General features: G+C 34.0%; 2 protein-coding genes across 2 annotated transcripts; one reads left to right on the top strand and one right to left on the bottom strand.

Annotated features, from left to right (window-relative positions):
* The first annotated feature begins 2,741 nt into the window (after nt 1-2,741).
* Nucleotides 2,742-12,889, top strand: LOC108223032 (protein DNA-DAMAGE INDUCIBLE 1). The gene is made up of 16 exons (XM_017397077.2): nt 2,742-2,975; nt 3,069-3,101; nt 3,193-3,323; nt 4,086-4,194; nt 4,680-4,796; nt 4,924-4,989; nt 5,472-5,534; nt 5,616-5,660; nt 5,862-5,923; nt 6,772-6,865; nt 11,002-11,094; nt 11,176-11,245; nt 11,335-11,405; nt 11,768-11,822; nt 11,991-12,016; nt 12,602-12,889. The coding sequence occupies exons 1-16, from the start codon at nt 2,910-2,912 to the stop codon at nt 12,728-12,730; spliced, it is 1,230 nt and encodes a 409-aa protein (XP_017252566.1). The 5' UTR covers nt 2,742-2,909; the 3' UTR covers nt 12,731-12,889.
* Nucleotides 12,890-13,126: 237 nt separating this feature from the next.
* On the bottom strand, nt 13,127-15,720 carry LOC108220683 (BTB/POZ domain-containing protein At1g55760). Its single transcript, XM_017394521.2, has 4 exons — nt 15,120-15,720; nt 14,879-15,024; nt 14,171-14,289; nt 13,127-13,963 (listed from the first exon to the last, which is right to left on the bottom strand). Exons 1-4 carry the CDS (start codon nt 15,260-15,262, stop codon nt 13,361-13,363), a joined length of 1,011 nt encoding a protein of 336 aa, XP_017250010.1. The 5' UTR covers nt 15,263-15,720; the 3' UTR covers nt 13,127-13,360.
* Between the last annotated feature and the right edge of the window lie 1,257 nt (nt 15,721-16,977).

The raw sequence follows: 16,977 nt of genomic DNA, 5'->3' as shown, positions 1-16,977 counted from the left end.
AGACCTTTATTTATATATGTTTGCTGAAAAATAAAATTAGTTGACAATACATCATAAATTTCAAAAATGCAATTGGATTTATCGAATCAGGAATACTTGAAATTATGTTGATGGGACCAGATTTTCAATAAGCTTCTTTAGTTTTTTTTATCAACGGATGTCTAGTTCTTCGACGTATAACTAGCATTCGTTGATTATTTGTCCGTAAACGGTCTATCACTATCGTTAATCGTCAGTTTCTTCCACAGCAGTTTTCTAATTGAAAATTATCTTTAACTTGATCCAAGTTTGCTTACTCTTTTTTTCAAGATTTGAGTCGTATTCATGCTATCATCAATATTTTTGGATTCTCTTCGTTTCGCTATTAACTTTTGTCCTACTTCTCAATTACTTTTTGAAAATTTCTTTTATTTTAAGATTAGTCACCATTTCTTCTCTTGTTGTGTTGGAATCTTTTTTTGATTTTCTCAATATAAAGTAAATCAGATTCAAATTTATCATATCTCCCAACCAGCAAATTATTAGCACTTTTGATTCTAACATTTTTTTTCTGCTTCATGATTTGAGAGAAATCCCAAAATTGTATATCTTACTATACATGTCATCACTTATTTACTTGCATTCAATCTTAAGAGAGTTCAAAAGTGTTAATGATATCCACAGATAACAGGGCCAGTTTTAGTTTGCTCTCCCTTTATCATTAGAGCAAGGTTAACAAATAGATCATCATCATCGGATCATCTCCATCAGTTGTCCATTTGAATTCTCGTTCCTTCTATTTTAGGAGATCAAGATATTTCGTTTTACAGTCCACGTTTTCAGTTGTTCTGTTATTCCTTTCAGCTTTAAGTTGTCTGCATTCATTTGAGAAATGACTAGCTAGATCATAGTTGTAAGATTTAAATTTTGATCTGCCAATCAGGTTTAATGATTTTGGTTCACTGCTTCTTCTAAATGGTATGGCAACCGGAGATCTTCTCTTGAATTTAAGTTTGGAAAACTTCCTAGACAAAAAGGCTAGATGTTCATCAATGTTATCAAACTCATCTTGTTTATAAGACGCTCCATCCTCTTAAATCAGCTTGCTTTTCACCTTATGCTCCACTTTCACAAACATTTATGCTTGGTACAGATTTAGCGGTCACAGTTTTAAGTGCCTTCCTCCGTTCTACATCTTTTCTAGAAACCAAAGTCACACTCTTCTGTTTTCTTGTACCTTTCTTCATTCCCTTATAGTGTTGTATCTCAAGCTCATGGGTCTTAAACACATCATAAAGTTTTTTCAAGGCACACTCATTAAAATTGTGGGTTTTCCGAGCTACCATCACAGGCTTTCACTATTTTGACAGAGATTTTAGAAACTTGAAATTTGAATCTTACGAGATACACTATACCATACAACTTCAAAACATTTAGCAGTTTTGGAATCTACTAAAATTATCATTTAAAGATTTTCCAAACTTGAAATGAAAATATTCATATTGTTGGACAAACACATGTCTCCTGCTTGCCCAGCACCCTCACACGCGGTTTGGATGGTATCCCACATTTCTTTGACAATAGTGCTATAACACCCCACTTTTCACTGACGGAGCCATAGCTAAGGCTGGGTTGGGCTCTAGCCCAGGTAAAAATCAAAAAAATTAAAAAAATTCTATTACCTAGCCCATAAATTAGTTATTAGCCCAGCCCGCTAAAAGTTTTGGGAATAGAATAGATCACCCGTGATCAACTTCCTTGGACTAAGAAAACATAGCACACATTAAAAACTTGATTTGTTCATGTCTTCGAAGTTTGTAGTCGTAGTATTTTGTTTGGTCTGTAAATGTTGATTTGCTGGTTTAAGGGTGCTGGTTTATGACGCTACAACCTATAATTAGTAAGCAACTTTTTTGTATTATGGTCGGCAATTTATTCAGTAACCCAGGTAGGATAATTTTCCTGGCTCCGCCCTTGCCACTTTTATATATGATTAAACAATTAAACAAATTTAATTTATCATGAATGTAATAAATTAGCAGAACAAATATGATGATGGATAATAAAGTCTGAAACTACATAACAAATTAACAACTCCAACAAAATCTAAAATCAACATAAATATAAATTCTCAAATCTTATTAAAGTCCCTAAGAAAGAAAGCAACCAAAAGGAGTTGACTCTCATCACATTTTCCCATAACCCATTGATTACTTGTGAAAGAAAATAAGCGAGAGTGAGCCAATACCCTTTACAATAATTTTGAATTAATAAGTGTAAATTGATATAAATAAATACCTCATTATATTTATTTATATAAGTGTAATATATTATATTAATTAATCAATATAATATGATATAATATTCATTTGTTTTAGAAAATAACATACTAGCACTACAAAGCCCGACTTCATCACTAGTTGTTTATATACTAAATTTTTTTGGGCTTACATACTTAAATTTGTTTGGGCGGTACCCGTGTGCTTAAGATTTTTTCTATATCTATTGATAATTATTATGTTTTCCATATTATTAAAATTAATAAGATTAGAACATCTTCGATAATCTAAAACTCTTAAAATTGATTTCCAGCTATTGTTCCCCTCTCAGGAGTTGTTACACATTAAATTGAATAAATAATATTATAAATAGAAATTATAGAGAAAATAATGATAATGATAAAGATAAGCATATTGATATTTGAAAATTTTAGTAAGCGTAGAAATTGAGTTTTATAAAACACAGAAGGAAAATTAATTCAGAGAAAAAACAGACGTCCAGTAGTCTGTATGTATACACCCATGTATTTACTGTACTCATAAAAGGTCAACAATTGAAGACAAAGGCTTTGGGAAGAAGAAAAGAATATCAGTTTCTTAGCTTTATATAAACCCACATCTCTGTTTATCTTTACTTGAAAAGAACAAGAGATGAAGATAACTATAATGACTGCTGATGAGCAAATCATCACTTTAGACGTCGATCGTGATGAATCTGTATTTTTCTCTTCAACCCTTTTGTTAAAAATCCAATCTTTATGTGCTTCTTGTTTAATTCACTGATTAAAAACTGCCAATTTGTTGAAACAGGTGGAAAACTTGAAAGCCCTTCTTGAAGTTGAGGTCAGATTTGGCTTATTGGCTATTTTTGTGTGTTTTAGACGTTTATGTTTGGTGGGTATTTTTGATTTTTGTTTGTTTTTAATGTAAGCAGACACAAGTGGCATTGCAGCAACAACAGTTGTTGTACAATGGGAAGGAGATGAGGAATGGTGAAAAGTTGAGTGTTCTTGGATTGAGTGATGGTGATTTGGTTATGATGGTTTCTGGTTCATCAACTCCTAGGTAATAGTATATGCAATATGTGGCTCACTATCTTCTTCCGGTGAATTCCAGTTTTATTCTTTCGATATTATGTAAAGAATCTGTTATAAATGTGGGCTTTATTATCTAAGTGCCTCTTTGAGTTAAGTTTCGAGTTGTGACAAATGCGTAGGCTTTTATCAAATATAAATTTGATTTGTCATAAGACTAAATGGGTGCCCCTATGAGACAGAAAGGTATGCTCTTTAATGATAATGTACCTGTAGGCAGTTTCTTGGCGAGGGAGAGCGGACGAGATCAGCGGATTAGTTCAGGGAAAAGTTAGTTTGGTTTAGGTCTTTGTCAAAATTTACAGTGACATATATAAAGAATCGTTTAACCTTCGAGCATCTACATAGGCATGTTGAGGAAGTAGAAGAGGGAGTTAAAAGGTGAAAACTTGAAATTTAGGATGGGCTTAACTTTCATGCTTTTGAAACAATCTTTTAAGCACAATGCACTGGCCAAAAGATAGGCTTATATCTATTACTTTTGAAACAAAATTTTAAACAATATGCACTAGCCAAGAGGTTGAAGTTTGTGGCAGTGAAACAATTTTTAAGTGATGAAATATTGTTCTCTAACCTTTCATATTAAACCCCCTTGTATTCCTCTTCTGTGGACTGCACACTTTCCCGACTACAAATCCTCCTTCCCGTTGGCCCTGATTGCTCTTAATTTTCTTAATTTCAGGAATGCACATTTCTTATTTAGAATTCTTATTGGTTTGACTTAATATTTCAGTCCATCAGCCAATGAGCTGAGCTTTAACCAGGATGGATCTGCAGTGAATCCTGCAGCATTCCAGCAGCATATTCGCGGCGATTCCAACTTGATGTCACAATTGTTTCAGGTAGAAGATAAAGTCAGGATCTTGGGTTCGCATTATATTAGTGAATTACAGTAGTATTTTTTGTACATTGGTCTTTTAAAGTAAATGAGAATATTGAACAGAAAGTTTCTTTTTCTCATGTTCTATACATTATCTCATAGAATCATCCTTCTGTTTTCCTTAATAACGTGCATAACTAGACATGCTTGTGGTTTCTTCTGACAAATAAGGAAAATAAAAAAGACATGCTTGTGGTTTTTTACTACATACATGTTCCATTTGGTTAGCAATAAAAGAAATTATAGTAGTGAATTTTTTCACCGCAAATTCACTGTAACTATCCTTTTCTTCACCTTGTTTTTTCGCAGTTGGATATATTGTCACTTTATCCGAAATCACAAATTTTAACCATGTTGATCCACCATTAGCTCAAGCTAATATCTCTCTGGTCCTAGTTTTATTATTTCTTTAACTCCTTTTTTTTTTCTTTCTTTTTTGCCTCTCAGACTGATCCACAGTTAGCTCAAGCTATTCTTGGGAATGATCTCAATAAGCTACAACAGCTTCTAAGGGAGCGTAATCGTCATAAATCTGAAATGCGGCGTCAACAAGACGAGGAATTAGTACGTAACTTGAAAGACAATGAATTATTGTACAAAGAGAATACAAAGTTTATGCTATATTGATGTCCAGTTGACATGTAGTACACATTCTCTGCAAAACGCATTGAGGGGTCATTATGTTTTGTAGGCATTGCTGTATGCAGATCCTTTTGATGTGGAAGCTCAGAAGAAAATTGAAGCTGCAATTCGCCAGGTTTGTATATTTGTTTGGAGTTATGTAAAGTATCTGCATCATCTTGGGGATATTATATGATCCGAGATTTGAGATATTTATATCATACACATATGTACACCTGGATTGTTATTTTGCTAAAGTTCATTGGAAATTTCATGGAACAGTTCATCAGAAATTACATGGCGTGTGTTAGAAAAAATTAGGGATTTTCACATCATAATACGTGCTACACAAATATGTTGTTTAATGTTCCTTGCTAATATTTGTTATACACTTTCCTGCTTCCCAACTTTACGACTAATGTTTTTTTTTTATAAATAGTCAATATTTATAATTTACTGCTCCTAATTAATGACGAAGATGTTTCAAATAAGTAGTCTTTATTCATCAAAGTTATTTCAAAGACCGGTATACACACAACTTAATGAGAATAGTCTTATCATGTGTTCAATTCTATCTGTTCTTAAAAGTCATGTAAAAACTAGATATTTCATCTACAGAAAAGTATTGATGAGAACTGGGAAGCTGCTATAGAACACAATCCTGAAGCTTTTGGAAGAGTGGTATGTGAGTTTGGTAGCTCTTGTAAGCACAGTAATTAATGCACTTGAATATATGTACTTGATTTTAATATTAACTTTCAGGTCATGTTGTACGTTGACATGGAAGTCAATGGCGTCCCTTTAAAGGTAGTGATGTTCAAATATAAGTTTGTCTCTTTAATTTTTAGTTTCAATTGGGGGTAAAATGATGAACTGTAAAAGGGTTTATTGTTTATCTGTTACTTTGTCAAATTTTCATCTTGTCGACATGTCCAAGTTCAAATTAACTACAAAATGTCACATTCTCTTATTTTGGTGATCAAAACTAATAATTACATATTGTTTCAGGCATTTGTTGATAGTGGAGCTCAGTCGACTATTATATCCAAAAGCTGTGCCGAGCGCTGTGGGTATGAGATTTTGAATGAATGATTGTGGGGCCGTGTGATGTACCTTGCAAATAGTTAATTGTTACTATAATTGTAATACGACTTTATTATTAGTAGTTTTAGCTAACAAGTTATTGTATACGTGTATGTTCAATTGATAATATTGAAGTCACTCAAAAATAGAAGTCACATATGGCACATGTGCTATAGATTTTTTTCTCAATTAAAATTATCTTTTCAACCTTATTTTTTTTGAAGTCCAACTTACTAGTCTTAATCTTTAAGTTATTATTTGACCAACAGACCAAGTTAATTAGAATTTGTAGTCTGAAAATAAAAAAGCAGGTCCTACATCTTTACTTTATTTTTCACCATATTCTGAAAGCCAGGATGTAGTTACTAGCTAGCATGTAGCAGTATATTCACATGCATATTATGTTCATCTTACAGAGCTCTGAAAATTACCTATTATGTTTTGTCTAAAGGAGTTCGGGGGAGAAACCTAATTGATTGAAGTTAAAAACTAAGATGTATCTCTATAACTATTATGTTGTTCTCGGATCATATTAAATTTGAGATCATTTTGTTTGGACCTGAACCAGTTTCAATAATTTTATAGCATATAGGGCAAGTTAGCTAATCGGACCGGCCACATGTATCTATTATCATCCTAGTGGGTTGTCATTATGTTGCATGCAACAGCATGTACTTCTAGTAATAATAATAGTAAGTATATATTGACAACCTTTTTGACAAGTAAAAGTAGTCATTTGATTTGCTATTGTCATATTGATATTGATCTTTTTGCCTGTATGTGTATGATTTACATCACAGGTCCATAAATTGTTTTTTGTCCTGTACTATTTCAGATTGTTGAGGCTTTTGGATCCTCGTTTCAAGGGCATAGCTCATGGAGTTGGTCAGTCAGAAATTCTTGGTCGGATACATGTTGCTCCTATCAAGGTAATGCCCCTAGTATCCTTAACCAAATATTAAGCTTGAGATAATGATCCCCTAAGCATTCTTCCTTATATGAGACAGTTCTTCAAATGCTATTTTTTTGTTTGGTGTTTTAGTCTAAAAACATATAAGGGGCCGTTTGGTTGGGGGTAGTTAAGAAAGGGAAAGGGAAACATGATGGCTGATTCCCTTAGTTGGTGTTTGTTTTGTAAAAAGTATCATTCTCTTTCCCTCTTTTCAGTTTTGGGTTTAGCCAATATCCTCTAAACCCCATTCCCCACCCCCCACTAGGTATTTCCTTTCCCTTTGATTATTTATTTTCATTTTCATTTATAATTTATTTCTTAATTCATTAAAATTATAACTAATATTTAAAATGTATTAAAAAAAATTTAATTTAGTATTTATATATTAAAAATAATTGTGATATAATTTATAAGTCAAGCTATTTAAAACATTAATGACATTTTTAAATAATAAATTGTACAAAAATATGAAAAATATAAATAAATTATATTACTATAAACATAAATATATTTGAGTCTTTTGATATTATTTAATCTCTGAAAAATCAAATATAAAGATAATCATATAATTTTTCATTCCGTTTCCGATCGAAACCAAACAGGTAATACAATTCAGTACCAATCCTTTCCTTTCTGTTCCTTTCCCTTTCTAAATTCTTTTCGGTTTCCATCAGTCAAACCAAACGGCCCCTAAATGTTTATCTTACTCTATTGTAGCATTCAGTTATCATCCCTTGTTTTCACTAGTTTAAGTGTGTATTACATGTTAAAACTTGCGTTTGTGTTATTAGATTGGGTTTTAAGAAGACTTCTTGTTCTCGTCTCATGTGCAACCCATTCTTCACTTCTATAGTAATCTTCATGTTGCTTATGATTTAGGACAGACCTACATATATAGTTGCTGATGCTGGACTAGGTGTAGGGTCAGGGATCGCAAAACTCTTCCCATACAGATGTATCGAAAAAGATGATTTTTCACAGCAAGAACATACAAATTAAGCCAACATGCTCTGAATATCCCGCTCATGGAGTCAGGTCCTTACCTCAACTTGTTCCAAAAACAAGAGTTTGTTTCCGCAAAGACCCTGGCTTGAACAAGACAAAACAATAATAATGTCACAGATACAGAAGATTATATGACTTGAGAAACGATATATCTAAAAACAAAAGAGGATTAGACACTAATAACATATAAAATAGCATGCAAAATCACTATGAAAAAGAAACACGAGTAAAACAGAATGCTATGCGGCCTCGAATACCAATTTCATCCTGAAACGCCCTCACATGCTCAAACTGGCAACCTTATATGAAAATCAACTACCGTAGTACTGCCTATCTAGGAACTCATGTGTAAGGTTCTCGTCAAGGTTTGACCTTTATGACTAGCTTTATTTGCTCATCACACACGTTCCTGATATACTCTCCACCCTCTTCACCAGTACTGATGTTTGCGTGCCAATCCTCAACCACCTTCATCAGTTCCGATGTTTAGCTACCAGCGTGGCCAAATTACCACATTCTAGTTTCACTTACTTAGCACCAAATTAGGAGTGACAGGTTTGACTCGATAGCAATGACTGCCCTCTCCTTTCAAAGAACATGTGGTATTCTACCCAATTCCGACTCGTTGTGAGCACAAGCCACTAAAACATCCTCAGTTACTGACTCTGCTTCTAACATGTACATGCACCTTCGTTAAAGCCCAATGGTAAGACCATGCTTTGTAGAATTTGACTTTCATGTCACACTTTTGGTTGCCCTTCACCTCATTCTCAGTCTCTCTTTCTCCTATCTTCTGAATGGTAGTAATCAGTATTTTAACAGGTATATAGAAATATGACTTGCATGCAAAGCTCCCATTGAAAAGAATATTATTACCCATCTGGGTACACTAAAAAAAGTTAATTATGACTCAAAGTTGCTTAATTGGATACATTAACAATTATAAATTTAAATATCTATTTGTTTATAATTATTAATAAATGACTTGTGAGTTAGTAAGAGTAGAACATCAAAAATAACAATCTGAAGTTGTACATGTGGAAGTTGATATCAAAAATATTTAGACTTACTTGCACTTTGGTGGCTTGTACTATAATAATTTTGCACATTGTTGCAACTTTTGAAAGTCATCAATCGTGTGGCTGACAAAATGTTTTCAAAGCAAGAAAGGGGCTCCGCCCTGTCTCCGTTAGAATCTGTCTAATGATGTTTTGTTTTTTCAAATTAATTTTAATATAAATGGGTAAATTTGTAATATGACAATTACACATATATATATGCATCCCATCAGACATTTGTGACATTTGTTCCCTCCGGAACAAATGTTAATACAGTTACTTAACCCATTAACCTGAATTATCCTTTCTGTAACTTTTACACATCCTTCGATATCTTCTTATCACATCTATATTTACTGTGATTCGCTAGTTCTTTTCTAGATTATTCTGTTTCTATTTTCTAAAGCTGTAAATTTATGCCTCTTCTACTCACTGGATGTTTAGCAGGCAACATAATTATAGTTTACAGGATCCATTTTAATTTCCTGGGGGCGCAATGAGTAAACCATCAGTTACATGGTACAGTTTTAATAGGGTCTGAAAGTCAAGGGACTTATCCAAACTTCTATTTTTGAAATTACTGGCAGAGTTATAAACTTGAAAGTCATTGGGTCTCCCATTGCGTTTGATAATTTATAAACTTGAGATGTGAGCCTTTGAAACCCCTGTAGGAGCATACTTCTTTTCTGGATGACACATAAATCATAACCAAACTTATATTCCCAGGTTCCTGAAAATGTTAGTGTTTGTAAATACCACTAGGGTGGAGATACGAGTTTTGGAGGCTTCAAAACAACAAGTGCTATTAGAAAAACCTGCTGGGCACGTGCTGCAATTCATTACGAAATCTATGTTGTATAACTAGATTCATAGTCTATGTTGTTAGACTGCATATCAATTTGAAAAATAATCATCCCTCTACAGTAGAACCCAGTGGGTCAAACTGATGAAATCCAAGAATGTAATAAACTCTCTTAGATTTATATATACTGGTTTTATGTCTTTGATTTGTTTCAATAAACCACCACATCTGCTTGCTCCAATAATTTACTACTTCCATAGTAATTTACATATTGTAATACCACCGTCTGAAATATATCCTTAAGCCACCAATTCTTTCTTCCATTTAAAACTCCATGTCAAATTTCAGCTTCCTGAATTTTTTAAGCACCAAATAAGTCCTTGGTTTCTTTTTTGTTTATACTTCCTTGCATGTCAGGAGATTTTTCAAATTTTTAGGTTTTTATCGATCGGGTTTGGTGAGGGAGAAGGTGTGTATACATATATACACACACAACATAGACCCATTGAATAAACTTAATAAAGTTAATAAAAGAGTACCTTTTATTAACTTGTGACTTTAAGCTGATTCTTTTCATAACTATACAAGTACTTATATGCTTATTACATAAACACAGTTTTTTTTACTTGGTTAAAATGGGGTTTTCTGGAAGCATCCCCAAGCAGACTCTTAGGGGCCATTTGCCTCAACATAAAGAAGTTAATTATTGCTTATAAGTAAATTAGTAATAATAATAAAATATTACAATATATCTTTTAAACCAGTCATATATATTCTTAGAATTAAATTTCAAAATCAAGATAAGTCAGTAAAAGGAGTTAAGATTTTCAGCTTCTCAGATTCCAAGTTACAAGTTAAAAGTTAACTTGAAAATTTGTTACACAAACAGTACAAATAAGCTGATTTTGACTTATACTTGCAAGTCAGAAGCCGAGCAAAATAAACACGGCCAAACAGGCCCTTAGTCTTATGTATATGTACTTTATAATACTGGTCTACTGCCAATTGAATAAGAAACAACTCATCTTATATATCTACTAATTTACGTACCTTATGTAAGTAAAAGACCGAACCAATTATTTATTATTGAATATCATATCCTATATAACAAATAATTTTACTAGTTTTGTCCAATGCAGCTTTTATTTGTTTTTATAAGCAAATTACTTTAACTCTTTATTTATTCCGAAACATAAAAAAGAAAATGGAAAATGCTTATGTTTGTACTTTGTATATTAAATCTGATAGATTGGGAGTATATTCTACCCTTGTTCGTTCTTGGTACTGGATGCTCCAAACATGGAATTCCTCTTTGGTCTGGATATGCTCCGTAAGCACCAGGTATCTTTTTGTTCTTTGAAGCTCTAATGATTGTTTTTTCTCACAAAGTTATGAAATCATTCAATTAGCCATTGCATGCAGTGTATGATTGATTTGAAGGACAATGTCCTAAGAATTGGCGGTGGAGAGGTTGCAGTACCATTTTTGCAAGGTGAATTTTATCTTTATGTATGTACACTTGTTAAGGTAGTGTGGTACTCTTCAAAAAGGTGACTTGTTTTCCGTCCTTGACCTCATTAGAGAAAGATATTCCACCCCGGTATCTGGATGAAGAGAGATTTGCCCAGGAAGCATCCAGCTCAGGAGCCCAGGTAGGACTACCTTTATTATTTAGCATGACACTTTGCTGTTATGTAGACCTCTTGCAGTCCATTCTGCGGGTTCTCATTAGTCATTAAATTTCTGTTAAAATTCTTATGCTATTGACTGGTGGTCTTAGAAGATTTTTTTTTCTGGTTATCTACATAAATGGTGTACTGTCAGATATGTTGACAGTTGACACAATTTAAATGTCAGCTTGGGAACTGTGATCTCTTTTTTTTTTTGTAAGAGATGCATGTTTGAATATGGGAATAGGCATTCAGAAGCAGATTTGCTGCATGTGCCGCATCGCACTCTTACCACACATCTTTTTGCATGTGGATTGCATATAATATGTCTTTCTCAACTTCAGGTTACATCTGGGGCCACTGAGAAGAGTGCTGTGCCAACAGGGGGACAATCTTCTGGTAATTACTTCAGACCCTTAAAAGTTTGGTGTCATGCACCATGATTGTATTACACTATTCTAAGGCCGAGATATATAAATCATGGCTGATATAAAGTATATACCATATCCTGCATTGATCATATTTTAAAGTATTAACATACTTGTCAATGCTTTCCTTCACCTGCAGGAGCTGGCAGTGGAAGTGCCACCCAGGTAACTATCAATTTCTGGTAGTCTTGAATCTATTGTGCGCTGGATTTTTTTTGTATATTAATGTTTGCTGGTATAATTACACTAGTCCTTTAATACATTATGGTCATGTTAGTTTTAAGAGCTCTGACTATTTGATGTATATCTTTGTTTAAAGAGCTACGACTTTAATTTAGGACAAGGGACTAGTTTCCATCAGATTTTCAGTTCTAATTATATGCGGGATTGAAGGTCTTATGGGCAAGTTCTCATCAGACGAACTAGAAAGTGATATAAAACTGGTTTATGAGTTTATATAAAGATTTTGATCATAGCCACAACGGAATTAATAGTCTCTTGTGGTGTAAAATGAGAGCGATTCATTTTATCTGTCAACAAAATCCTGTGAAGCAAACATACTCATGTGTGCATAAGCCTACGGTGTTGGTTTGTATCTATCATCATCATAAGCAGCCTAGACTTTCTAAAAATTTGATAATGGTACACCTCGATGATTTGTTTAACAGTTTATATACTTTTAGTTGCTGCGATTCCGGTCGATCGCTAATCTGTTTCCGCTATATTACAAAAAACTCTCTCTGGATGCAGGGCTCTGAGTTTGAAGCTAAAGTTACCAAGCTAGTTGAACTTGGGTTTGGAAGAGAAGCTGTGGTACAAGCTCTAAAATTCTTTGATGGCAACGAAGAGCAGGCAGCAGGATATCTTTTTGGGGGCTGACAGCGTCCATTAATCTTATGTTTACACAACATTTTATTCTTGCAACAAAGATAGTGTACACTAAGGCGCTGATTAACGCAAAATGCTTGATTTTGAATGAGAAATTGCAGTTGAAAGATGTTAAAGATTTATATGAAGATACATTAGATGCTTCACTTATGCACTAGGCTGCCAATCCGCCATCTTTCTTTCATTATTTTACATTGTCGAACGCGTAGCATGATAGACTCTGTATGACAAGGGTATGTTTGTCTACATAGATTATACTTTAAGACTTGTTCAGGCCAATGTCTTTAATTTTTATCCCTTTTGTCCATAAATCTATATTAGATTACAATTTCTAAATCACACATCCTTACTCTCAAACAGAAGCCAAATAAGGTTGAAGTAATGTAATTTCAGTGAATCAGTCTATATATATCAGTAACTTGGTATAAATACAGACTAAAATGGTAATAAATACTCTAGCTTGTAGAGCCTAGCAACAACATTGTTAGATTTTGCTGTGAATTTGTACTGTACATTTAGGCAAACAATTTCATTTCAGCAAAAGAATGCTTGAATTTCAAGGCAACAAATTTTGTACAAACAATCATGTACTGAACAGATGCATATTTGTTCACTATTGCTTCAGAAGCCTTTCCATGTTGCAAGAACTTCATGAAAGATATCAAATATGAGATCCCTATCCGCCGACTGCAGAAAGGTATTCAAATCGTCCCGAAGATCATATATTTTGCCAAACTTCACAAGATACTGCATGCAGCTGCTCTTCAGTTTTGGCAATTGATACAGAAAAGCATGTTCAAGGCGATCCAGTACATTCTTGGCATCGATATCTTCAAGTAGGCTATCATGGCATGCCTCTTTCAAATCAGAGACATCGTACTTATCAGCTGCCTGGAGGAGTGCCAGCCGGTGAGTTAGAAATACCTCGTTCTGTATGTTCCCATAGATGTAACTGAGGAAAACATAACAAACTTCACTTGACATGTCAGAGATGTTTACGGTGGACAGCTCTTTCTCTTTAAGGTCATGAGAGAACATGCTGCGGAATACTGGTGACCTTGCAGCTAGAACTGCACGATGAGCTCCTATGCTTCCGTCAGAAGCATTGATTACAATATCCGTGTGTATGCTCTCAGATAACATGCGCCCGAGTGCTGTCACAGCTGTTGCATTTGATTCTCTTTGTGTTTCTCCTTCAGCCCAGATGGAGCAAAGTTCCTCACCCTGTAATACATGCAAACCAAGAGTAATGAGAAACTATGGTAATACTCTGAAAAAAAGACTTATTTACCATCTGCAGATCTAAATAATGACAATTACAGCGATGACTGTGTCTCCGAGATCACTTCTACAATCTAATCCACTGATAGAATATGAAGTAGTCCCAAATCTTGACAGATTTCACAAAATTTTGAAAAAAGGGATGCTTACATTTGGGGAGGCAGTCTTCAAATCAAGGAATTCAACATCGATGATGAATTTCCCTGTCAAAGGAACCTCAAGTGCCCAAACAAAATCTTCGTTGTTCTTGATTTGCCTATCAGTAATCACTGCAAATATAGCGTGATAAGAAAATTTGGAGACGAGTAGCCCGAAGAAAACAACAGCATAGGCAAGATCTTATATTTTCCCAGTGGACTCAAACTTAAACATATCGATCAAATCAATACACATGTTATTCAGATTTGCAGTACACATATGTCAGCCGTAAACTCGGGCTGTACGGGGTTCTGATTCTAGCTAGTAAAAATTCTGTTCTGACAAACCTCTAGTCAAGTGTCTTAAGATTAACTATTTAAGCAAAATTTTGTCTGTCCCGGAGAATATGGGAACTAGGATATTTAGAAAAAAACAAAAACCAATTTTTTTAAGGACCACATCCACAGATCCGTGAATTGTCACATAACTATGCAATTCTTGAATTAACGAACATAGAAATAAAAAAGGGAAATGTTATATCCAGAGCAAACTTTTATATCCAGAGCTGACAAGACATGAAAAGACGAAATTACTCTCACATTGTTCTTTTTCTTTTGTTGTTATTGTGTATGCACGGGGTCAGTTTTGTCTTTCCATGCTTGTTTGCTCTGGAAATTAAAACTTTGCTAGTGAAGAAAGGTTGGTTTTAAGAAAATATACCTGGATGAGCCAAGGTGGTCCGATTTCCTAGTGAAGACACGACTCGAATGATGAAAGATGCAACTGGAGGATTACTTTTTGCTAAACTTGATACCTCTGGGTACAACTTAATCAACAAACTCCTGCTCTTTTCCACAGCTAAATGCCTTCATTTTAATTAAAACACACAGAGCTGATTAGATAATAAACTCTTAACCACTTGAGCTATCCAAACAGTACAAACTAACAAAAAAAAACTAACCAATTCCACTTGCCGATCTTGAAAGGATCTGATTTGCGATAAGTACAAGAGGCCAAATTGTCGATCCTCCATTGAGCAAGTCTGGACGTGGTTTCCACACGGTAAGCAGAAGAAGAGTCCGTCATCCTAGTAAAAGCCAGCATGGATGTAATTTCATTGATGCAATCAAACAATCCCAACTGATCCCCTTGCTTTCCCAGCTTTATAATTCTTCTGCCTCCTATTCCTCTTCATAAACCACCTCTTCACACAGCTTTCTTATGTCTCTCTGTCTCATAAACAAGATTAGAATCTTGATGCAGGAATCTAGATGATTAATTTCTGAGGGTGATCAGTTTCTTGAATGCTTCTTTCACGCAATAATTTTAAAAAAATTAGACATGATGGCGAAGTTTGCAGGGGAGGATTTAGTAAATGATAAAGATTGTTGCTGAGCTCAAGTTTTGTGTTAACTTGCACTTTGCTTGAGGTATAAGTGTTGTGTTATGTGTGTTATTGGAAAGGAACCATTTTGGATCCTTTGAAGCAAAGTATATATGTAATATGTTCTTTCTTTAGGAAATTTCAAGAAAATGGAAAAAGAAATCTTAGGTGAATGGAACGGAGGGAGAATGAAATGAAGTTTGTACTCTAAAATGGTGTTGATCAAAGAAAATGTATATAATTGTCATTCCTTCGATCATTCCAACCTTATTATTTTAACTATAACTCTAACCCACATCTTTTGGTAGAAATGCTCATTCCATTTCAACATCATGTTTCTTCACAATCTTTCTCACAAAAAAATTAACTACATTCATATTTTGTCACAATTATCTCATACTTTATTCTTTCTCCTTAAAACTTTTATACAATTTTTCATTCGCTAGTCTGTTATAATCAGGGGACTAGAAAGAATTTGATGGAAATTCGTGGGATTGACTGTTATAGTCGGGGGACTAGGGAGATTTCTGACTAACCTTTCAAAACAAAGCTAAGAATTGCTTTTAGTTCTCATACTCCGGAAAAATGAAGTGAAGTCACTTAGACACGTATTTTAAAATTTTTGTAAAATTTTATTTTATAGTTTGTTATTGAAAATTTTGTTTTGAATAAAAGTTAAATATTAAATTTTATTCAGAAGAAAAAGATATACAAGATAATATGAAATTAAGAGTTTTAATATATGTGCCGAGTCTTCGGTTCTAAACGTAAACACGAGGGAGTAATATTTTATCAAATTATAAATTTCCTTTTGTTTTTTGGGTATGAACTAACGCTCATCAGTGATCAAACAACGTTGTCCAGCAGAGGGGGTGTAATCTGAAGCATACGTAATCTCAGTACATTTCCGATAATACTATGTTTGCAAGTTGCTCATATAATAATGCAAAGAGATTAATTTTATGATGCTAAAATATTAAACAAAAGGGCAATCAAAGGTGAAGCGCAAAGGTGTAGTAAAATATGGGAATCTTGAGGGCTACAAATAAGTTGAGTAGAATGTAGTAATTCGATTGGACGAAATGAAATACAAGTTGACAAGAAAGCTATGTAATTATGTGTTTGGTAGGACAGGGACACAGCCCACAGGACATCCAACAATCTTTCATCAGAATCTTTTCAAAGGATTCCAATAATGCAAGCAATCTTTAACTAAACCTCTCTGCACATTCAATTTGTGCCCATCAATATTCAAACATACCACAGTGTAATTACCTGCTGCTGTTGCTGTATCGCTTTTGAGGTGGGGAATTTTAGAAATATTTAAGGATCTAGTAGTCTAGTGTGTGTTTTTTTTTTTTTTAAGCAAGTGTGTGTTGGAGGATAGACCCTTCAGCCCAATTTGTTAAGGCCCAAGAGGTCCAGCCCATCATTT

This window comes from Daucus carota, chromosome 5, assembly GCF_001625215.2.
Source record: "Daucus carota subsp. sativus chromosome 5, DH1 v3.0, whole genome shotgun sequence".
Taxonomy (NCBI): Eukaryota; Viridiplantae; Streptophyta; class Magnoliopsida; order Apiales; family Apiaceae; genus Daucus; species Daucus carota.
The sequence above is the reverse complement of the archived record's forward strand: the minus strand, read 5'-3'. Positions and strand labels throughout refer to the sequence as shown.

Excerpts from the sequence above, each read along its gene's own strand:
- LOC108223032 (XM_017397077.2), top strand. The coding sequence starts at position 2,910 with ATGAAGATAACTATAATGACTGCTGATGAGCAAATCATCACTTTAGAC. Across the intron at positions 2,976-3,068 it reads ACGTCGATCGTGATGAATCT|GTGGAAAACTTGAAAGCCCT; the intron begins GTATTTTTCTCT and ends TTGTTGAAACAG. Across the intron at positions 11,246-11,334 it reads TGCAGTACCATTTTTGCAAG|AGAAAGATATTCCACCCCGG; the intron begins GTGAATTTTATC and ends TGACCTCATTAG.
- LOC108220683 (XM_017394521.2), bottom strand. The coding sequence starts at position 15,262 with ATGCTGGCTTTTACTAGGATGACGGACTCTTCTTCTGCTTACCGTGTG. Across the intron at positions 15,025-15,119 it reads AAGATCGGCAAGTGGAATTG|GCATTTAGCTGTGGAAAAGA; the intron begins GTTAGTTTTTTT and ends ATTAAAATGAAG. Across the intron at positions 14,290-14,878 it reads GACCACCTTGGCTCATCCAG|TGATTACTGATAGGCAAATC; the intron begins GTATATTTTCTT and ends CTATATTTGCAG.